This window comes from Pipistrellus hanaki (assembly GCF_964339955.1).
Source record: "Pipistrellus hanaki genome assembly, chromosome: 1".
Taxonomy (NCBI): domain Eukaryota; kingdom Metazoa; phylum Chordata; class Mammalia; order Chiroptera; family Vespertilionidae; genus Pipistrellus; species Pipistrellus hanaki.
Window position 1 is genome coordinate 39595039 of NC_140503.1, and position 24308 is coordinate 39619346.

General features: G+C 39.9%; 1 protein-coding gene, 1 long non-coding RNA gene and 1 pseudogene across 9 annotated transcripts in view; 2 read left to right on the top strand and 1 right to left on the bottom strand.

Annotated features, from left to right (window-relative positions):
* LOC311624814 overlaps positions 1-24308 on the top strand; it is a 654664-nt gene that overhangs the window by 24060 nt on the left and 606296 nt on the right. The gene's annotated exons all lie outside the window — the stretch shown is intronic.
* The window catches only part of KIF23 (kinesin family member 23), a gene marked incomplete at its 3' end in the record, with an annotated part of 38622 nt that overhangs the window by 7634 nt on the left and 6680 nt on the right, over positions 1-24308 (bottom strand). For 2 of the 7 annotated variants that reach the window (XM_084886741.1, XM_084886739.1), the window contains exons 4-19: positions 20454-20559; positions 19905-20041; positions 18207-18316; positions 17611-17778; positions 15802-15843; positions 14932-15044; positions 14468-14589; positions 12123-12225; positions 5195-5274; positions 4989-5108; positions 4615-4741; positions 4137-4295; positions 2935-3092; positions 1164-1337; positions 711-890; positions 134-445 (exon numbers count right to left, since the gene is read on the bottom strand). In XM_084886741.1, the coding sequence (XP_084742867.1) occupies positions 134-445; positions 711-890; positions 1164-1337; positions 2935-3092; positions 4137-4295; positions 4615-4741; positions 4989-5108; positions 5195-5274; positions 12123-12225; positions 14468-14589; positions 14932-15044; positions 15802-15843; positions 17611-17778; positions 18207-18316; positions 19905-20041; positions 20454-20559 (2211 nt within the window). The remainder of the gene's footprint in view (positions 1-133; positions 446-710; positions 891-1163; positions 1338-2934; positions 3093-4136; positions 4296-4614; positions 4742-4988; positions 5109-5194; positions 5275-12122; positions 12226-14467; positions 14590-14931; positions 15045-15801; positions 15844-17610; positions 17779-18206; positions 18317-19904; positions 20042-20453; positions 20560-24308) is intronic. The other 5 variants (XM_084886740.1, XM_084886742.1, XM_084886743.1 and 2 more) reach the window with 3 other exon arrangements.
* Positions 20806-22884, top strand: LOC311611858 (large ribosomal subunit protein uL22-like; annotated as a pseudogene). The gene is made up of 2 exons: positions 20806-20833; positions 22360-22884. The product of its transcript is annotated as a large ribosomal subunit protein uL22-like (transcript).

A 24308-nucleotide genomic window follows, 5' to 3' on the forward strand; every position in this document is an offset into this window, starting at 1 on the left:
CTTTCAATCCTCAGGCCAACACTCTATCCACTGAGCCAAACCGGTTTTAGCCTGTTGAATTTTCTGAACCAAGTTATAAAAACACAAGATTAAATTCTATTGCTATAATGCTTTAAAAAACACTGGCACTAACCCTGTAGCATTGATCTTCTTCTACTTGTATCTCATTCCTGAATGTAGGAACCAACTCCCTGCCTTCAGTCCAGTACATCCCTCGCCTTCTGTCTGACACGATACAAGTTTTACTTTGTCCTGGCTCCTGCTGCCTACGCCTTGCAATGGATGTGACATTGGGAGGTGTGTTGTACGAAGGAATTTTCTGCTCCCATTCCGAAATACAGGAAGCTACTGAGATGCTGCTGCAAGAGTTAGAGCGCCTATGTAGTTGTGGTTGGCTCATGAGTTGCTGGCCGTTGGAAATCTGAGCAATATAGTTATCAGAAAGCTAAAAAAATTGAAAAGAAATTAATGAGCAAGACTGAAAAACTGAGAGAAAGAATTCATTACTTTTCTATAATTTAACACAAAGATATCATTGTAATTATTTGTACTAAATTACTACATTTTTATACTAAATTTGTGTTTATACTAGATTAAAACAATTAAATTGAAGTCTGAGAAATATAAGTAATATAAAACAAAAAGTTGATTCTCATAAAAACAGTCACCTAATCTAACCCTAAATTACTACACAACTACAAATAACGTACAGGTACTGGCGATGGAGAAACAGATCTTGGAGTAGCTTTTTCTCGATCCCGCTCCCGAGAGGGTCTCTCTGGCTTTTCAGATTTGGGTTCAGTAACAATAGCCTTCAGTTGTTTCAGTTTTTCATCTTTTACCCAGAGTTTATTTTGCATCTCCAATTGTTTAGCTGCCACTCGCCGCTCCTAAGGATTATCAATAGCAATAGACGTTCTAATTCAATTACACTATACAAGTACACCACATTACTAAACACTGTCATAAAAACTATAGTTCTCCAATTCTTCCTGAGTAACTATACTCCATAATGTTAATGAATTTCAAGGGCAGAGAAAGGAATGAACTGAATAGGCAACTATTGCCACCACCACCAAAACCCTAACCCAGGAAGTCATTCAAAACACTACAATTTGAAATAAATCACCCATCTCTGCGATAGGCAGAGGGATGACACTCACGCATTCTTTCTCCCACTTCATTGTTGTTTCCGTCACCATGCCTTGCAATCTGGCTTCTAGTCTGCGTTTGTCAGAAAACTGTTGTTGAAGTTTTTGATTCTGGGCTTCAAGTTCCTGTTGCAGATTGTGCTTATCTTCTTCATAGATAGTAGTTGTTTTCTCTAAAATTTCAATCTGGAAGGCAGACCATTATGTTCAATAATTAGCATGTAAATATTTCATGTAGCTTTAAAACAATCTTTTATAATTAGTTTATGGCAAGCAGAATTGTGGAAAGAAAAAATCATAGATAAAGCATTTTCCTCTAAAATTTCACCTGAATTTACTACCTTAATTCCTAGAAATGAGAACTTTTTAAACATGTTCTTCACTGAAAGATGAAGTTATAAATGATTTAATGTAAAAATTATTTTCCCCTAAAATTCAGGCCTCCTCCTCCTTCTTCTTCAAATATATTTTTATTGATTTTTTTACAGAAAGGAAGGAGAGGGATAAAGTAAGAAACATCAATCAGCTGCCTCCTGCACACCTTCCACCAGGAATGTGCCCGAAACCAAGGTACATGCCCTTGACTGGAATCGAACCTTTTAGTCCGAAGGCTGACATTCTATCCACTGAGCCAAACCAGTTAGGGCTATTTTTTCTTCTTCTTGTCAGCCAGGTCATCCTAACAGTCTGAGTTCCCAAACACTGGACTGCTGCTTGCTTGGGCCCTAAGTCTTTAGTCACTGGGCCTGTGCTAGTAGTGGAGGTTGGTCAATGTTGGAGAAAGATGTTGCTTTTCCTAAATCTATCATGCCTCAGGCCCAGGTCTCTGGACAGATGACTATTGTTCTGGCAGCGAGAAGGGCACCACGGATTATATTGAGAGGTGTGTTGTACGAAGGTGGAGTCAGAACAGACCTTGGTTCATCGACCTCAGTAGAGTTCTGGCTAAGAAAGAATTCAGAGCCAACACTCAAACGATAAGACAGTTATTTAGAAAGTCACAGAGGTAGAAGTGAGCAGTGAAGAAAATAAGTTAGAGATGCAAAAGGGGCCTTTGGAGCTTAGGAAAGACAAAGCTAAAGGTCACAGTGAGGGTGGGGCGGGGGATGGGAAAGGAGCGGTGGTCCTCCACAGGCAGAGTGCCAAGCCTAAATTTTTATTTTTAAATTTATTTCATTATTATTTTTTAAAATTCTCATCCGAGGATATGTTTCCATTGAATTTTAAAAAGAGACGAAGGGAAGAAAGGAGGGTTGAAGGGAGGGAGGGAGGAAGATTGCTTGGTTGCCTCTGTATACCCCCATGACAAGCATTGACACTGCCACCTTTTGGTGTATGGGACAACACTCCAAACAAATGAATCTATCAGCCAGAACCTAAAATTTTATTTTTAAGGTTATTTTGGTTGAGATTAACTTATCTCTAAAATGAATGTTCCCCCCTAAATGATCCTCTATAAATGAGTGAACAAACATATATTGTTCCAGTAATAAGTTAAAAAAATCAAGCTATAATCAAAGCTAAATTCTAGAAAACCCTTTATAAAGCTTACTTGTTTGGGCCAGAGAACATTTTCTTCAACTGTTAACATCTAACTCATAAAATTAAAGAGTATAACATCTCTTTTATGCTTTTCACTCACATTTCCTCTTTTTGGGGGGTGGTAGGTTGAAGATTAGTAAATAACTAAGTGATAACTCTTAGCAGTATTTACAGACCTGGAGAGCATAAGGATTAAGTCAGAGAACAGGAGCAAATAGCCATTCTAATAGTCAAAACCAACCTTATATTCTAAAGTTTTGGTTTTTTTCTCCAGTCGTTCTATTTCCAATTTTTGTCCTGATATCACCTTTTCTTTTTCATTCAGTTTTCCTTGAATGGAGTATTCTTTATTTGAAACACCTTTGTCAAATTCTTGCAACATACCTTTAAAAGTAAAAGCTGAAACAAAAGCACGCAGGTTTTGTCTATTCCAATTCCAAAATAACAAACACATTCATCTTTTTTAGCCGATACTATAAAGTCTTTCCTTTTGCACTATGACATCCCAATCCTTATGGGTAAATAACTGGCTTTAAAACAACAAATACAAAACCAGAAATAACATATTTATCCTAGGAACAGAGCCAAATGGAATCCCTAGTCACCATTTACTAGCTATGTAACTCGGGCAAGTTATTTTTCTGAGCACATTTCCTCATTTCAAAATGGGAATTTAAATACCACGTATCTCATACCTATTTTTGGGTGAAGATGAAAATAAATTTGTGATGGTGCTAAAAATAGATATATTACTGAGCACTATGTACCAGGCTGTTCACTCTTCCACCTGATTTTCTTTTTTCTTTTTAATATATTTTATTGATTTTTTACAGAGAGGAAGGGAGAGGGATAGAGAGCTAGAAACATCGATGAGTGAGAAACATCGACCAGCTGCCTCTTGCACACCCCCTACTGGGGATGTGCCCGCAACCAATGTACATGCCTCTGACCGGAATCGAACCTGGGACCTTTCAGTCCGCAGACCGACGCTCTATCCACTGAGCCAAACTGGTTTCGGCTTCCACATGATTTTCATAAATTATCTCACAACACCCTCTGAAGTAGGAATAATTACAATCCCCATTTGCAGACAAGGGACTAAGAAAGAGAGGATTAAATAATTTGCCCAAAGGTATAGTTATAAAGTGCCTTAGAAATAAGTACCTAGTAGTAACTACAAGTAGCTATTATTCCTTTGTGTACATCACTGTTAGTTTTAAAATGGGAAATAATACACACCAACTTTTTTCATTTGCTTTACTTTCTTGGGGGGGGAAAATCCGTGGGAAAAGTTTCTTGTCAGTCTAATTAAACAATGCCTTAAGCACTACAAGTGCAAAGAGAAGACAAAATAATCCTTTCTTAGAGATCCACCCCACTTCAGAACTCAGATTCATTGCAAATTTCTAGAGTTAAAATGATTATAAAAGGTTTTGGCCTTACATTTTTTGGTAAACTCATCAATCATCATTTGTCGTAGCTGATGGCGTTTCTCTAATGCTTCAATAAGCTTGGGGAGAGTCTGCTCATCATTGATATCCAAAATCTCGCAGGGGGGCAATGGTGGAAAACTCTGTAAGACCACGTCTGTGACCAACAGTTCTGTATTGAATTATAGAAAATTATAAAGAGTTACACAGGAGAGAAAGAACTTATTTAAACAAGTTTAACACTGATTAGAGCTACAGTCCAATTAACTGTGTTTTCTTACGTTGTCATAATTATACATTTAGCTGTAAAGAGAAAACCAGGAAAAAAATATGAGTTATATGTAACAAAAGAAGTCTCATTTATATACTGATTCAGATTTCTTTTTGCACTTGGTGCTTGAGGGTAAGGGAAATGAAGTTTTCTCATGTGACATAGATTGAAAAGACAGACAAACTAATCAGTGAGCAAATAATCTGATTCCAAAACATACCATCTCCAACTGGACCTGCCCGACCGTGGTTCCGGTATCGCCGTCCAGGTGTTAAACCGCATATTGCCTTATCTACTGGTCTTGCAACTTCAACTTCCTGGGTCACTTCTGCAAATCTCATGACTTGCTAAGACACAAAACAAATGGGAGATTTTTGATTGTTTGTTGTTCTTGTTTTTACAAATAAACCTATCTCAAGTCCTGACTTGGAAATTACTATGACACAATATTAAATTGGCCAATAGCTCATTTCTGTAACTGATGGTTCTGCAACAGTTTTTTTAAATGTTCAAAATGTCATTCTTCACAGACAGTTGATAGTTGTTTTCTCTGTAGAAACCTGAAACTGTATAGGATAAATACATTAAAATTACCATGCTTTCTTCATAATCTTCAGCCTTTGGATTCACACACACGATCATGCGTACTTTTCCTTCCCCATCAAAGTAGTTCTTGAACAGATGGGTTAACTTTGAATCTCGATATGGAACCATCTATAAATACATTAAACTCCAAATAAACATGTAAGGCAAAAAAAAGCATACAAATAAAACTATACACATGAAAGGCTGTTACTTACCTTGTTAGTTCCACACATTTGGTTCTCTCTCAGGACTTCCATACAAGTTCTTAGCGTCATTAGTGATTGGTTAATGTTACCTAACAGAAAAATATACACAGAAGGCATCTGAAAAAAACGTGTAGTCTGTTTGGCTGTAAAACCCCTATTGCATACAACTATTAGATGGAATGAACAGATTTTAGTGGCTCAATTTAAAGAGCTGTCCATGCATGGTCTGGCAGTATTTTAATAGCATTTTCAGGAGAGGTTGAATACTAGCCTTCAGGGATTCAATGAATGCAACATTATACTTCATGACCCATTTTCTTCCAAATCTTAAATTCCCTGAAATAGTATATTAGATGTAGATGTTTAATGTCCTCATATGAAATATGATCTCTAAAGCATAGCCATTTCAGGCTACAGCTGGTTCTATCAACACTGAAATTTCTCCTACATCCAGAGGGGCTCCTGGTTCTAAGTCAAGTGCCAGCTAATTCTTGTCCCTTCCACTAAACTTACAAGTATTTCTTAGGTGGCTTACTTGTTACTTTAGACTACTCTTATTTGGATTTCTGAACTAAGACAAGTCTGACAGATTAATCAAGCCTCCAATAGCACAGGAGATCTCACCTGCATAAACCCCAAAAGTGCATAAGAATTTGTTTATTTTGGAACTCTGATTAAGGTTGATTAACTCAATCATGTTTTCATCCTTGGCTACCCTCTCAAAACACATGGCTCATCTGTATCCTCATAATATTCCATGATTCATGATTTATCTTCCTTGACCCTCAATTCCTAATGTCCTTTCTTCTACCACTGTGCTCTCAGGAACATTTGTTAACAAATGTTCCTAAATCCTCAAAGTTCTCATAGAATGATCCACTCATTTCTTTCCCTCATGGTCAGGTGCCCATACTGTCCATGCATATATTTCAGGGAGTCTATGGGAAAGTCACAAATTATTTGTTTTTATAGCACTTATAGTTATTGCTAATCTCAAGATATTTATATTCATTACTACTTTGAAAGTATGTAGTTACTAGACCTGCTAGTGGGTTTTTATTTAAAGCAGTACACAAATTACTATGTTTTAAGCATACTTTAAAAAAAAGTATTTCAACCTAATTGGTTTCCTTTATAAACCTATGTATTTTATGTCATATATTAAAAAATATTCTGAAAAATGTCCACAGGCTTTACCCTGTACCCATGGCATAAAGGCCTGAAACCTTACCTTTATTTTCCTGTAAGGGTAGTGCTTTCCCCCTGCAGCACTTTTTGAGTAAAAGCTGCTTGTTTTCTGAAGCCCGACATTTATAAGGATGGTGAACAGAGGGAGGCCAGCAACGTTTTCCTAATCCCTTGCTATTGCCTTGTAATATCCCTCCTACATGCCAGCTCCTGGGTCATTTCAGTGTGCATGCCCCAGCCACAATCTTCTTTTCTTATAGCTCTCACTCCCTAAACTTGTGTTTCTCATCCATATTAACAATGATAGTCCTTCCTGTTTCTTCCCCCAAGCATCTGAACTGTCAGGTTTAAAACAAACAACAACAACAACAAAAACACCCATAAACAAATAAACCCCTCAGGTTTCTAGTTGTTCCCAATCCAACTACAGTACACCTCTTTCCACATCAGGTTAATCCTTCTTATTATCTGAATTCCAGATTTCTGATATTCTTATACAGTAGTCACAAGGGATACATACCAAAACTCCCAGTGGATGCCTGATACCATGGATAGTATCAACCCCTATATATATACTATGTTTTTCTCTACACATATTTATTTATAATAAAGTTTACTTTATAAATTAGGAGAAACCAAAATGGCAGCATAGGTAAACATCTGAAATTGCTGCCTCGCACAACCACTTCAAAACTACAACTAAAAGACAAAATGGACATCATCCAGAACCACAGAAAGACTGGCTGAGTGGAAATTCTACAACTAGAAGGAAAGAGAAAAGCACACAGACTCAGAGGAGGTGCAGATGTAAATTGCAGAGGTACGGAGGCATGTGCACAAAGAGGGCTGGCCACTGAGGACGTGGTTGTCTTTTTCAATCGGGAGGGAGACATAAGCTCTCGACTGCTCTGAACTCCAGTTCCAGGTGAGACACTGGGGACCCAGACTCATACGGGGAGAAACTGGACTGTCTGGCAGTGGGCGGAACTCAAGGGCAGCTTTCTCTGAGCTGTGCTTGCAGTGATTACCAAGGGGCACTGAGATCCAGGGGCCTCTTAAGGCAGCATAAGCTGTTTGCTCCACTCTGTTAATTCCCTGAGACCCCGCTCCACCCAAGCTGTGTACAGAGGCTTTTGCATATGAATGGCCTGGCCCTTTGCAATCTAAAATTAACTAACAAACTGCAGCTGGGTCAGAGAGACCCAAAACACCCAAAAGAAGGGCCAAGGCCCCACAGCAGCTTGCATTGCTTCACAGCTGAGCCTCATCTGAGTACCTCCAAAACCCAGACAAAGAAGAGAAATCTGCAGATCTCTCTGTATCTCCTGCTGGATGGCCTCAGGCAGAGGCTACATTAGCACCTCTTTAGAGATTCAAGAGCCACTGTACCCAGTGGTCAGAATGGGACCATCCAGATTAAAACTCCTCAGATCCATAAGGGACCTACTCAGGGAGCATCAAAGCCCCACTGAAGGAAGTCTTGCCTCGTAAGGGTGTCTCCAGCACAGAAGTTCTCCCAGCGTAGACACAGCTGATCCTCATAGGCAATTGGCCTGGAGATCAATTCATCCCAGGGATACTGACAATAATCAAGGCTTAACTACAACAAGACAGTGCACACAGCCTACAAAGGGCTGCACCAAGCATGACCACCTCAGGTAACTGGGGAGGCTGAGCCATTGGGCCATATAGGACACCTAGCACACAAAGCCACTCTAACAACACAGGGATGTGGCCAAAATGTGGAGACAAAGAAACAGATCACAAATGACAGAAATGGAGGAAAGCAAACTACTGGATAGAGAGTTCAAAACCATGGGTATTAAGGTTTTTCAAGAATTTTCTAGAAACTTCCGATAAATTTAGTGAGACTCTTGAGGATATGAAAAAGGACCAACTAGAAATTAAGCATACACTGACTGAAATAAAGAATAATATACGGAGATCTAACAATAGACTAGAGGATTGCAAGAATCAAGTCAAAGATCTGAAATACCAAGAAGCAAAAACAAACAAACAAACAAACAAACAAACAAACAAAAAAAACACACACACAAAACAACCAACCAGAAAAGCAAAAAGCAAAAGAACCCAAAAATATGAAGATAGGGTAAGGAGCCTCTGGGACAACTTCAAGCGTACCAACATCCGAATTATGGGAGTGCCAGAAGAAGAGAGCAAGATATTGAAAACCTATTTGAAGAAATAATGACAGAAAACTTCCCCCACCTGGTGAAAGAAATAGACTTACAAGTCCAGGAAGCACAGAGATACCCAAACAAAAGGAATCCAAAGAGGACCACACCAAGACACATCATTATTAAAATGCCAAAAGCAAAAGACAGAGAATATTAAAAGCAGCAAGAGAAAAACAGTTAGCCACCTACAAGGGAATACCCAGACGATTGTCAGCTGATTTCTCAACAGAAACTATGCAGGCCAGAAGAGAGTGGCAAGAAATATTCAAAGTGATGAATATTAAGAAGCCACAACCAAGATTATTATACCCAGCAAAGCTATCATTCAGAATGGAAGGTCAGATAAAGAGCTTCACAGATAAGAAAAAGCTAAAGGAATTCATCACCACCAAACCAGTATTATATGAAATGCTGAAAAGTATTCTTTAAGAAGAGCAAGGAGAAGAAAAAAGTAAAGAGAAAAATTATGAACAAATACATATGTATTAACAAATGAATCTAAAAATCAAGTGAATAAAAATCTGTACAGAATAAACTGGTGAATATAATAGAATCAGGGGCACAGAAAGGGAGTGGACTGACAATTCTCAGGGGAAAGGGGTGTGGGGGCTGTGGAAAGAGACTGGACAAAAATTGTACACTTATGGATGAGGACAGTGCGGGGGGAATAAGGGCGGGGGGTGGGGGGAACCAGGTAGAGGGGAACTATAGGGGGGGGGGGATGAGGAATAACTGTGATAATATGAGCAATAAAGATTTATTTAAAAAATTTATAATAGGCACAGTAGGGGATTAGCAACAATAAATAATAAAAATGTACTATAATAAAAGTTATATAAATGTGACATTACTAAATAAAGTAAGGGTTTCTTGAATATAAGCACTGTGATACCAGGACAGTCTATCACTGAGATGGCTTCTAAGTGACTAACAGGTAGATAGCATATACAAGTGCAAAAGTGTAAGTTATGAACTAGTTCTAGAATTTTCCATTTAATATTTCAGACTGCAGTTGACTTTGGGGTAACTGAAATCAGTCCCACCGATATGAGGACTACTGAATACACATATATAACGTGTATTATTTTAGTTATTTTATAATTTCTTAAATCACCTTCTTTGTCCTTCATAGGCTCCTTATTTATTATTATTTAATATATTTTTATAGATTTCAGAGAGGAAAAGGAGAGGGAGAGACGGCAGTGATGAGAAAATCACTGATTGGCTGCCTCCTGAATGCCCCCCACTGGGAACTGAGCTCTCAACCCGGACACGTGCGCTGGCCTGGAATTGAGCTGTGACCCCTTAGTTGACACTCAACCACTGAGCCATGGTGGCTAGGCTCCATAGGCTCTTCAAATAAATCAAGGGCTTATTCAAGGCTCTGCCTTCAGCTTGTTCCTATCTGTTTCCCAGGAATAACCTTATCTCCCCCACTGCTTCTATCATTTCTCTGTTGGCAAAACCTAAACCTGAAAGTTTCAAGTCAAATCTCTCTCCTTCCAAATCCATGTGCTTCTGTATCCAATTACTAGGCACTTACACTTGGAAAATTTAAACATACCCTGCACAAAATTCATGAACTGCCCATACCTGCATCTCAAACTGCTCCTAAACCAAGCTCCTCTCCTCCTATTCCTCAGTCTCCACATGCAGGTGGACCTACTTTTTAACTAGCTCTCGGGTTTTGACTTTTGCCTCCAGGTCATATGATTGCTCATCTGAATTACAGTAAAAGGCTCCTTACTGCTTTTCATCTCTAGGTTTGCCCCTGGTAAATTAATTCTCTTCACTGGGAAAATGAGCTTTCTAAAAAACTAATCCTTCATTGGCTTTATGGGGAGGATTTATAATGGTAGAAAGACACAAATTTTGAGAGTACAACCAACCTGTGTTTGAACCCAGGTTCTAACCTTGTGAAAATTACTTCTCTAACCCCCTCAAATGAAAAATGGCTGACACAATTCTGAAAAGTCAAGAGTCAATAAATCAAGCCCTTGCATAGTAGATACTATAAAACACAACAGTCCCTTCATAACTGGTAGCCACCATCATTCCCTCAGGACAAAATCCAGATTTTTTTAATATGACAGACAAGGTGTTCATATAAAGACCTCTGTCAGTTTACCACCCACACTCTTCCCTTCCTCTGCTTTGACCCCCTGCAAATTCTCTCAGGACTGGTGTGTTTAGAGTGGCTGCCTCCTCTGTCCAGGATGATGCTTTTAATCCTGTCCTCCTTCAGAGCTCACTCCTTACATGTCAACTCCATGAATTCTTCCTCCAACCCCCCCTCCCACCTCAGATTGGCTGAGGAAGCTCTGTTCTGTACTCCCACAGTAACTGTGCTCACTTTCATTATGCCGGAAACTGATCATTGACCCACTAATAGAGAGATGTGGACAGGGAATCCAGAAGGCTGGTCAACCTTAAATGCTCGGAAAGGTTGGAGCTGATCACTCATTGTTTAGTTGAGACACTGGCAGCTAAAACAGCCTCCAACTGTTAGTCTTATGTAAATTCTTTATGATTGGCTATTATTGGAATTTCCTGCCTAAAGGATATGAATGTATCCCATAACCTTAACAAAAGGGACAGCAAAGCCAGAGTGGGGTGTAGTCCTCCCCCTAGAGGTGGGCTCCAAATTGGCCCCCAATATTCCCAAATTAATACTTTTCTAGTCTCTTTCATTCGTGTGCAGCCTTCTCCAGAACCCGAACCCTGAACCATGCAGGACGCGAACAGGGGTTCCCACACCATTACATTTACTGAAACGGTCTCCTTATATGCCTATCTCTTGTACTAGGCTGGGCTCTCTAGGGCAGGGCTCAATCCCATATTAATTCCTGGCACACAGTAGGTATTGCATAAATGATAGTAACATAAAACATAACTTGAACGGCTACACAAAAAAACTAAAATAAAAACAAAACGCCCACAGAATTCCTTTTAATTGGCTTTAGTTTTCGAAGATTTTAAAAAATATATATATTTTATTGATTTTTTACCGAGAGGAAATGTTTCTAACTAGAAACATTGATGAGAGAGACACATCGATCAACCGCCTCCTGCATACCCTCTACTGGGGATGTGCCCACAACCAAGGTACATGCCCTTGACTGGAATCGAACCTGGGACCTTCCAGTCCGCAGGCCAATGCTCTATCCACTGAGCCAAACCAGTTTTGGCTAGTGTCCAAAGATTTTTCCCCGTCCAGAAGCCAATTTTTACAAATATGAATGCTGGAGTAACTGTTAAATTACTTTGCCTTAAAGTTCCAGGTACTGGCAATACCAGCAACAGATTTAACAGAGTATAACTTGTATTTACTTTAGTCACTTTTCCATGCTTTTTAAACAAATCAGTGTAATGTAACAGAATGATACTAAATCAGTATAACTAAAGCAACAGCATTAACCATTAAATTTAGCCTCTAAGTTATGAAATTGAAGACAATTATGCCTAAATCTCCCATCAATAAGCAGATGATAAATTGGCATTGCAAGTTTTTAAAAGGTGTAGCAATAGATAAATATTATGTTTTTACTCACCAGCTTCACGTAATCTATTCCCTTCTGCTTTTGTCCGGTTAGTTCTTTCACTTCCAGCAAGATCCACCAAGGACAACTGGCTTATAGTGATTTGTTCTTTTTCCTGAAGAGATCATCATAATGCCAATTATATAACATGAGCCATAAGTAGTTTACAATGTTCTTTAAACATGTTTAAATTAACAAATAATTATGAATACTAGAGGCCTCGTGCACAACATTCGTGCACTGGAAGGGGGGTTGTCCCTCAGCCTGGCCTGTGATCTCTGGTACCCCTCGGGGGCTGTCTGCGGGCCTCAATCAGTAGTCGGACATCCCCTGAGAGGCCCTGAGCACTGCCAGAGGTGGGAGAGGCTCCCCGACCACTTCTTCGCTTGCCAGCAGTGAGCCTGGCTTCTGGCTGAGTGGCACTACTCCTGTGGGAGCACAATGACCACCAGGGGGCAGCTCCTGCATTGAGTGTCTGCCTCCTGGTGGTCAGTGCACATCATAGCAACTGGTCATTCTGCAGTTAGGTCAATTTGCATATTAGGGTTTTATTACCGTATATAGGATAATATTTGCACAATATAAAATGTACTGGTAGGGGCACAATATAAAATGTACAAGTTTTTGGGTAAAAGTTTTCTAAAAGCATATGATAAATATACTCATGACCTTAATGATTACTTGCCCATTGTCTGATCTTCTACATTATGATGTAAGCTCCATGAATGCAGGGACTCTGCCTTGTAATGATTTTATCTCCAGAATCTTACACAGTGCCTAGGTCTCAGCAGGAGCTCAATAAATATATGCTAAATAGTGAGTCTGGAACAGGGCTAACCTAAATTTTTTATAATCATATTTAATAACTTTGTGATCTAATAACTTCATAATATGCTAATAATTTTTATAAGAAATGAAAGTCGAGGCACATAACTGACATTGTAATGTTAGATGCAATTCAAAGAAAATCAAGTTTCTATGTACGAGATATTCAGAATGCTCACAATGAAAAATACAACTTTTTAAAAACATTTTATTGATTTTCAGAGAGAGAAACAGAGGAATGGGAGGGGAGGAGGAGAGAAAAGAAACAAGAGAGATAAACATCATTTTGCTCTTCCATCCATTATGCATTCATTGGTTGATTCTTGCATGTGCCCTGACCGGGATCGAACCCACAACTATGGGGCAGCTGCCCCATGGGCCATATACATGTGTTAAATCATTTTGTCTGGCCCTGCCAAGGCATTAGGGATGAGTTAATTATGTGTTTGATCAAATATAGCAGGCTAATTTTTAAGTTGATAATTTTGTGTGGCTGAGAATGTTATAAACATCCAAAAGGCCCTTGGCAAAAAAAAGGTTCCCCGCCTCTGATATATAGGGACGATGCTCTAACCAACTGGGCTACCTGGCAAGGGCTCAACTTTTTTAAGAATAAGAAACCACCCTGAGTAGCATCTAGATTTGTAATGAAGGATAGTTTGGATAAAGTAGCTAGGGCCGGATTACAAAGTGCTTTGTATAGGATATGCCAAAGCATCTATCCAGCTTGGTATCCTGTGCAAGTTTGTTACTTTCTGGGCAGACATATATAAAAACTCAGATGGTCTCCTTAAAAATCAGATAGTTTCTTCTGTACTGAAAGTAGTATGTTTTCTAGTTAAAAAATAGTATTTTCTTAGAGACATTGTGCAATAAAACTGAATCAGGATGTGTGGTTTCTGCAAATGCTTTAATAGCTGGTAAAATTTAAAAAATTAATATATGTACTGGTAAAAATAACTTTTAAGTTATATTTTAACCCTTTGCACTCCGAACCATTCTGGACATTGGCTACCAGCTACTCGATGCTACTTTGCGGCGGAAACGTGCGTTGAATTAACTCAATTCCCCGTAATCACTAATAAACTGCAATGTCCCCCCTGAGAGGGGACATCCGAGTGATATGCTAGAATTCCAATGTCCCCTGAGAGGGGGCAGCAGAGTGCAAAGGGTTAATATGCTAAAAAAATGATTTCTGTGGAAAATCTTTGTTCTAGAGTAGGGGTGTCGAACTCAATCAGAGAAGGGGCCAAAATCTAAAATCCAGCCTAAATCGCGGGCCGAATGGTTTACTGAACAGTCATAAACTGACAATGTTATAAACTGACAATGTCATAAACTGACAGCGGAGTGCAGTGATGACAGCGCGGTGCGGGCCACATTGCAAGGCCTGGCGGGCTGGATTTGGCCCGCGGGCCTTGTGTTTGACACATGTGTTCTAGAGCAATCTTCATTGCAACAAAACCTCCCTGATTTAATTCTAATTCCAAAAATTAAGGATTCAGTTAAAAACCTTATACACGACAGCTTACCTGTAAGACATTGTCTCCATCTGCATCCAGTGGGGCTTGAACTAATTTAATATTGAATACACTATGGGAACGGCTGGACTCACGATTCAAATGTGTGTTAGCAATACGTCTCTTTTTCTGGCCTATAACAATAGGAGGGGGAAAAAATCATTGCTCAAATCTGAACTCAGCCATTTCATTATATACGGTTTCTTTCTTCTTTCTTTTAAAATTGATTTTCAGAGAGAGCAAAGGAGAGGGAGAAAAAACAGTGGTCAGCTGCCTCCTGCATGTCCCTACTGGGGATAGAGCCCACAATCATGTGCTCTGACCAGGAATTGAACTGGCAACCTTTTGGTGCACAGGGAATGATGCTGAACCAACTGAGCCACACTGGCTAGGGCATTACATGCTTTCTACTAAACCAAAAAGTACTGCTGTCAAATATATTTATCGTTTTATAGTTTTCTAATTTTAAGTCTAACCTTTCCAGAAAACTTCAAAAGCCTCTTCAGTAGATTTTACTTCTACTTCTGTACATCCTGCGACATACATATTATGATTCTTGTCTTCACGAAGCAATTTAGATTGTAGAGGCCTAAGGGAAAGAAAAAATATACAAGTTTGCTAAGTTATGAGTTATTGAGTAATTAATAAATTGAGCTATCTAAAATGCCAAGCAACATGATATCAATTGTTATAATGGAAATACACCTAAGCAAGAACCCAGAAAAAATATTAAACAGTTAATTTTAAAGATATATATATATATATATATATATATATATATATAGTCAAGATTACTTATAAAAACCTATTTTGTTTTAAAAGGTTTGCTCTAATTTGTTCTAACAAAGTACATAATATAACACTAAACAATTAGAGGTCATAGTAGTATTATGACAATATTACATGCACAAGTTAAGCATCAAAATTTAGTATTTTCCTAAATTTAAAAGATCAATGGATAGAACTGATTCTGACCTCAGGGTCAGCAAAAAACAAAAAAAAACAAAAGCAAATAAAAATAAAAATAAAAATTCAGAGAGAGTTTGGTATATACCAGGAGTGGCAATCCAAAGTGGCTGGTCAAGTTTTAATCTGTATGATAAGATAAAATGGGAAAGGCACCACGTATTTGGTCCGTCTTATGAGTGGAGATAAAAACATTTATCAGCTACCATCACCCACTAAATGGCTGACTTTTTTTCAGGAAGCAAGGAGGGGCTCATTGGTAGCAAATACCAGAGCCAATGAAAAACCACTACATACAAGTAGTCCACAGATGCCAAACACTAGTATATATCTGCACCCTTCTCCTTATTTAAAAAAAAAAAGTCAACACAATCACATACAGAAAGTCTGTGTTCCTCATGGGGGTGTTGTAAACGTTCCACCTACCAAAGGAATAAGGGATAAGTTACTGCTTTTACAGTAGCCATCACAGTAACATGTCCAGCCCATAGTATGTGACAGTCACAATGAGTTGTATCTTAAAAATCCTCCAATGCAGTATTTCTTCATTGTATTAAAAACACACACATACTAAACATTAGTCAGTTCAAAAAAGCAGGTAATATACCACCTTAACAAATTAAAACTGAACTCAGTGCCAAATAAGCACTTTGAGAGTTTATTAAAAAAGTTATTACAAGGCAGGCACACAAGTCATATTTGTCAGTCCTTTTGTGTAACAAAATAAAATCAGGATAATAGGCGCCTATGAAAATAATCTCATTTAGGACAAACAAAAACTTGGCACATGTGCAAACATGAAACTGGCTGTTAGCAGTGAATAACATCACAAAAGTTAAGGAAAATGGGTATGCAGAACTGACACTTGGTTGTTGCTTTTTAAATTAATATATTTTTATTGATTTTAGAGAGGAAAGAGAGAGAGAGATAGAAACATCAATGATGAGAGAAAATCACTGATTGGCTGCGTCCTGCACACCCCCTACTGGGGATTGAGCCTGCAACCTGGGCATGTGCACTTGCCAGAATCAAACCTGAGACCGTTCAGTCCAACACTCTATCTCCTGAGCTAAACCAAGTAAGGCCAGAACTGACACTTTGAAATAAATGGGAAAGTAATTAGTCTATACACTGTTTAATGTAAGTAAAAGTGGACCTATTGACAAGTGTTCTGTGTCTAATGGTTTTCTAAATCCAACTCTTTTTCCAATAATGTTGGATTAGATTTATACACAAAAGTTAAATATATGACAAAGGTCTTCATATTATTGTTCTGAAAGGCCCTAAAGAGGGCATCTATCTATCTATCTATCTATCTATCTATAAAAGGCTAATATGTAAGCATTCGACCGGGAGTTTGATTGCTTGCTATGATGTGCAATGACCAGTAGGGGGTGGCACAGAATCAAGGAAGGATCCAGCCAACAACAAGGGAAGGGAGGCCCCAGCAGGCAGCCGGAAGACCCCAACTGGCCCTGATCACAGACCAGGCCTAGGGACCCTTCCCATGCATGAATTTCATGCACCAGGCCTCTAGCTGAATTAAGCATTTAGCTTAGAAATTAAACCATCAACTCAAAAACAAGGTATTAATATTAGACATGGGATTCCAGAGTTAGCTCTGGCATAAATGCAGGTTCATTGTTTGTGATGTCAGGTTGTAACTGGTCTTCATTCTCAACAGGGCAAGACTTAAGGACAGGAAGTGGTCTTTTAACTCCGGCAGAATGACAACAGAGATGTCATTTCACATTAATCAATGAGGGAAGGTCTGTGAATATTAGTTGTATAAACAACAGCTTTAGACTCCATTTTGTAGAGATCACCAAAACAAATGGTTAAAATGGTTACAAACTCCCAACACTCAGTGTCAAGTTTTTGAAAGGTAGCCTCAGGGCACATTGATAGTGAAACTTCCTTATCCAATTAAGGTCCTTCTTAAAATATAGCTCAGGGACAAGAGTTTTCAAAAATAATGTTAGGACTCCTCCTTAGATGCTTTAATCCACAAGGTCCCAGAACATCTATATACGTACGTAATAAAATGAATCATTAAGCACCAGTTGCATGCTACACAGTTATATTTCATTTTGAAAACAAAAATAAGCATTATTCCTATTTAAGGCTCACTGAGATGAGTGACTGTCCAAAGATTACGCAGCTAAGCAGGGACTATCTTCATTACTTACTTAGGTTTTATGGGATCAAACGGCACCTCTTCCAGTAGATCATATATGTAATTATTATATATTTCAATATAAGACACAAATACGCCATAGACACTATCCTCATCAACTTCTGCTTTGCAAAATTCTTGTACATTTATCATATCTGCAAACTCTGGATCTATTTGTCGTCTGGAAAAGGGAAAAAAGCCAGAAAGTCTGATTTTCTACATTGTGAATATCAAAAGTAAATTGATCCCAAGAGGAAGTTAAAAGATTTAGCACAAATGTCCTGCCTTACAAGCAGAAATGCAAAGAACTTTATTCACTCACAATCAGCCAACAATACTCCCATGTCTTCCCAGATAAATAGCACAGGCTTTTACACCCTCTTCCACCCACAGGGGCACCTTCTCTAAGCAGTGATTCAAAGGCAGTGTGTTCATAGAGAGAGAGAACATCCGAGCAAATAAAGTTACTTAAGAACATTCCTCATCTTTGATCTCACTAATGTCAACTTGCCAGGCCATCTCTATTTCATGCATCATTCCCTATGCCTGAGGAAACCATCAGACAGTGTTCCCTTCAGGCCGGCATTGTAGACAAATGCAATTACTTACTTGCTAGAAGGGGTCTTTGGGTTGGGTATGGCCTCTCTTTTCTGCCGTTCTAATAAGGCATCAACTTCACACTGTATATCCATGCTATTCCTATCATTAGATTTAAAAACCTAAAGTGGGGACAAAAGTCAAACTATGATTTTGAGAATGTGACTTAAATTGTAAGAAACATATTTGAGAACTGAGAAGTTTATTTAAACACCAGAGGTCCAGTGCACGATTTTGGCCCCAAATGGCGGATCAAGGCTGGGCCTGTGCGGAGAAGGAGATGACGTGAGGTTGGCTGGCTGGCCAACCCTGATTGAGGTCTGATCAGCGCTGGGCCGATGGCAATTGACTGGAGGGCCCCACCTTCCAATTGGTGTACAGCAGGCCAATTGGGGGTGGGGTCGACCATGGGGAGAGGCTGTGGGCGCCTCCAAACATGGTGGAGGGGGCTGATGGGAGGCCAGCAGCCTGGGGGAGAGGCCATGGGTGATTGGCCAGCTGGCCCTGTCCCCAATCGTAGTGGGGGGCGAGGGGGAGAGGGATGATCTAGGGCGGGGCTGGCCGGGGGAGGGGCTGCGGGACAATCAGGGTGATGGACAGGTCTGATCACCCCTAACTGCCCTTCCCTGCAGGCCCGGTACCCCCCAAACTGCCCCTCTCTGCAGGCCAGGTCATCCCCAACTTCCCTTCTTTGCTTGTCTGGTCACCCCTAAATGCCCTCCGCTGCAGGCTTGATCGCCCCCAACTGCCCTCCCTTGCATGCCTGGTCCCTCCCAACTGCCCTCCCCTGCTGGCCTGATCGCCCACAACTGCCCTCCCTTGCAGACCTGGTCCCTCCCAACTGCCCTTCCCTGATGGCCATCTTGTGCCCACATGGGGGCAGGATCTTTGACCACATAGGGGCAGTCATCTTGTTTGTTGGAGTGATGGTCAATTTGCATATTACTCTTTTATTAGATAGAAGCCTGGTACACAGGTGGGGGTCAGCTGGTTTGTCCTGAAGGGTGTCCCAGATCAGGTTGGAGATTCCCTTGGGGTGTGGGGTGGCCTGTGGTGGTTTGCAGGTCGTCCAGGGCGCCCCCTCCCACACGACCCAAGTGGAGGCCCTGGTATCTGGGATTTATTTATCTTCTATAATTGAAACTTTGTAGCCTTGAGTGGAGCCAAGCCTCCTGCTTGCTCCTGTGGCTACAGCCATTTTTGTTGGGATTCATTTATCTTCTATAACTGAAACTTTGTAGCCTTAGTGGAGACCAAGGCAAGCCAGGGTTGGAGAAACTTGGCTTCCTTCATCACCAGGGGCAACTCAAGCCTCCTGTTCTCTCCAGCTCTGTGGCTGCTGCCATTTTTGTTGGGATTTATTCATCTTCTATAATTGAAACTTTATAGCCTTGACTGGATGTCTGGGCCTACCAGGATGTGAAGAAAGCTTGGCTTCCTCCATTGCCAGAGAAATCCAAGCCTCCTGCTCACTCCATTGCCGCAGCCATCTTGGTTGGGCTAATTTGCATGCTCACTCCTGATTGGCTGGTGGCCATGGCTTGTGGGTGTAGTGGGTGGTTAATTTGCATATTACTATTTTATTAAATAGGATAAATATTTAAGATTTCAAAATGTATCCAATAGTTCTCCCATACTGCTACTATATACACAGGTATCTTAGTCCCTGTGTCAAGTGAAATTGTTACAACATAAAAGAATTATACTTACATATCTTTTAGCCTGAAATGACCCTATACTGTTAAAGATCATATCCAGACAGCGAGGAAGCAGCCCTCCTTCTCCTGGGGAACCAGTCATGGTGTGAGTCTTCCCACTCCCGGTCACACCATATGTGAAAAGAAGACCTGCAACAGAGCAAGTCACACTGGGTTATATCTCTAAAGTCCCCCACTTGTAGTATTTACTCATTGTATTAAAAAACACTTAAAATTAACCAGCTCAGCGCCTGACCAGTGAGGCTCAGTGCTTGAGTGTCAACCCATGAACCAAGAGGTCACTGGTTATCTGATCAAGGCACATGCCCAATCCTCAGTAGGGGATGCGCATGAGACAGCCAATCAGTGATGTTTATATCTTTCTATCCCTACCCTTTCTTTCTCTCTAAAAAAATAAAAATAACCAGTTCAAAAAAGCAGGCTTCACGCCACCTACTAAATCTGAATTCAAGGCCAAACATAAATCAAATATACAAATATCAAAAAAGTTTTATCAGAGGGGGAGAAAAAGGAAAATCCAACAAAACTCCAAGAATCATACCATTTTTGCCATGAATGAGGTCATCTACCAAGGGGTTTGCCACAACATCAAAGAGCTCCTTCTGGGTGGTATGAATGCCAAATACTTGTTTAAATGAATACTGAGTCTGTGGAGAAGGAAAAAAATAAAAGTGCAAAAATGAATTCTACTATATCTAGGTTAGTTATACATGTTTAAACCTATTCAGATGTTTCTTTATGAACATTTAAGATCTAGATGCACAAAGAAAAAGTACAGATGGTTTTTAAACCTGGAACTCTGAAAAAAGTCCTGCCCTGGATGGTGAGGCTCTGTTGACTGGGCGTCATCCCATGCATTGAAAGATTACCAGTTCAATTCCCGGTCAGGGCACATGCTCGCAGTTTTGGTCTCAATCCCTGGTAGGAGGTAGCCAATCAATGTTTCTCTCCCTTCCTCTTTCTCTAAAAATCAACAACAAAATTTTTTAAAGTCATGAGCTACCTAATTATACCAATTATAAATATTAAGTCTTTACACTTATTACTACTGAAGAGAATGCAGAAAAACTTAAACCCACTGATGCTTTACAGACTAAGGCTGACTTTGTTTTACTTAAATGACCAAGTAGATCAAAAGGTATTATAATGACTCAATGACTATATGAAAATCCTCACACATTACCTCACTTTACCACTTTCTATTTTTTCTCACAAAGATGCCATTTTAAATGGCATAGCAGCATAAAGCTAAGTATTTCAATGTACTTTTTTTTTTTTTTTTTATTGATTTTAGAAAGGAAGGAAGAGGGAGAGAAACATCAATGATGAAAGAGAATCATTGATTGGCTGCCTCCTGCAAGCCCTCATTGGGGATTGAGTCCACAACTCCGTATGTGCCCTTGACTGGAATAGAACCTGGAACCCTTCAGTCTGCAGGCTGATGCTCTATCCACTGAGCCAAACCAGTTAGGGCTATACTGTTTTTTGTTTGTTTGTTTTTAAAAAACAGCAGTGAACTGTAAATATAAACTCACTTGAGTTTTTATATAAAGTTAGAGTCCTGGCGGGAGATAGAAAGGGGTGTCCCTCAACCTGGCCTGCACCCTCTTCAATCTGGGACCCTTTGAAGGATGTCCTACTGCTGTTTTACAGGGATAGGGCCTAAGCTGGCAGTCAGACATTCCTCTTGCAATCTGGGACTGCTGGCTCCTAACCACCACCTGCCTGCCTGATAGTCCCTCTGCCTGCTGACCTGCTTCCCTCCAACTGCCCCCCCCCTCCAGCCTGATCACACCCAACTCTCCCCGTACCAGTGTGCTTGCCCCCAACTGCCTCCTCTGTTGGCCTGCTCACCCTCAACTGTACCCCAGCTGGCCTGCTCGCCCCCATTTTCCTTCCCCACTGGTCTGCTTGCCCCCAACTGCACCCCTGCTCACTCCAAACTGCCTCCCCTCACTGTCCTGATCACCTCCAACTGACCCCCATTGAGCGGTGAGGGACTGAGGGCTGTTTTCTGGCCAGCCACACCCCATTCAGGGTGGGGGTCCCCATTAGTGTGCCTGGCCAGCCTAGGTGAGGGATTGATGGCTGTTTGCAGGTGGCCAAGCCTTGAGTGGAGGCTAGGGCGGTTGGGAAGCTTGGCTTTCTCTATTGCTGGGGGCAACCCAAACCTCTTGCTTGCTCCAGCTCTGTGGCCACCGCCATCTTGGTTGGGCTAATTTGCATACTCCTGATGGCTGTGGGTGTAGTAGAGTGATGGTTAATTTGCATGTTTCTCTTTTATTAGTGTAGATAAATTTTAAATTAATTGTGATCCTTGATTCAATTATCAAATCTCTTTCAAAATTGATTATTATAAAGTCCAATCATATTGCCAAAAATAATATCATATACTTGGAAAATTAGATTTGATCCCCAAAGTGGCCTGAGGTGACCTCTGAAAATAGTTTGCTTTTCACTAGACCCAGAAAACCCCACAAAATCATGCAAATCAAGAGACTCAAATCTTCATGTTCATTTTAAGAACACCTGTAAAACTGCCCAGGCTACTAGGGCATCCATATTCGAAAAGCCACCAAGTATCTGAAAGATGTCACTTCACAGAAGTAGTGTGCTAGTCTGTCGTTACAATGGTGCTGTTGGTAGGTGTGCCGAGGAGAAACAGAGGGGCTGAATACAGGTTCGGTGGCCCAGAGTGCTGAGTTTTTGCTGCACATCTTAAAAATGCAGAGAGCAATGCTGAACTTAAAGGTTTATATTTAGATTGTGGTGATTGAGTACATCTACGTGAATAAAGCTCCCAAGATGCCACAGAACCTACAGAGCTCATGGGTGGATTAACCCACATGAGTTCTCCCTGCCACATTAAGATGATCCTTAATGAAAAAGAGCAGATTATTCCCAAACCAGAAGAGAAGGGTGCACAGAAAAAAAAGATATTCCAGAAGAAACAAAAACTTATGGTCTGGTAGTAAATTCAGCATGAAATAAATTTAAAAAAAATTAGATTGGAGATTGGGCTATAAATTATGTAAATTGAAATGTTCTAATTGTTCATGGGCTAGAGTTCTATTATTTTTAGTTTTATTGGATTGTAGACATTGCAATTATTTCTGCAGGTTTCCTGAATTTCTTGCAGTTTTTGCTTCATGAAATGTTAGTGCTGAGTTATTTAGTGCATGAGTCTTTATTACAATTTATTGTGGATTACAGCCTTTGGCAAATGGCTCTCCTTTTTTTTCTGTTTTACAACCTTTACCTTAAACTAAACCTGCTGAGATATCAATTTCATGACTTTTATATTTTTTTAAGAAAATGTTTTTATTGATTTTAGAGAGAAAAGAACAAGACAGAGAAGGTGCAACATCCCTTGATGCTTACATTCTACCAGGGGAAAGAGGCAAGGAACAAGTAGATAAACCTACAGATTGTGGTAAGCGCTATCAAAGTGACTGCAGATCAGGTGACAAGTGGGGAGCAGTGCTACTTCTGATGTAGTCTGGATAAACTCTCTGAGGAGGTGATATTTAAGTTGAAACAGGATGAGGAGCCATCCTCGATAAGAGCAAAGAAAAAAGTCCAGGCAGAATTCTGGTTTATGTAAGGAATCCAGGATTGGAGGAGTACTAAGAGATGAAGTGGCCAGATAAACAGGAGCAGATTAAGTAGGATTTTGCCTATTTAAAAGCTTTCTCAGAAGATTTTAAATATAAAAATGGTGAGGTCTGACATGCTTTAAAAGATAATCAGGCTGCTCTGTGGAAAATAGATTAGAGAAAATTTGGAGTAGAAGCAGGCAGTCCAGTTGGGCTTCAGCATGGTCTTGTCAATACTACTCAGAGTAAGGTCAGCAAACCAGTGCCTCTCTGAGAAATGTTTGTTTCTAGTCTATGAGATAACTGCAGAAATTGAGAGGGAATGTTTAGAAACTTTTGTAGCCATTTGGCATGGCTGCAATAGGATGTGATTAATGGGTTTATCTCACTAAACAGCTAAACAGGTTCTCTGCTGTCTGACATGGTTAGTTTCAAGCTGCAAAACTGCTTAAATGTATCAGTCACAATTCATTTCAAAAAGCTGTTCCTTCACCAGAGTTTGAGAAGCACTGATCTCCATGATTAAAAACAGAGGTAGGTACAAGTGTACAATGCCTATTAAATGTTATTTCAATCTCCACATATGAAATTTTGTGACTGTTCCTAGCATGATCGTATATCATCTCATATTCAACAATGCCTAACATATCCTCTAAGAAGCAATAAGTATCCCATACAATAAATTATCTTCTAGAAAGCAATCCTCTAACTCCAGTATACCAAAGGTATGCCTGAATATCCCAGGAATTAAAAACTATAGGTATGGTGGTTAAAGTGAAGTAGGTAATTCATTCAAAAAA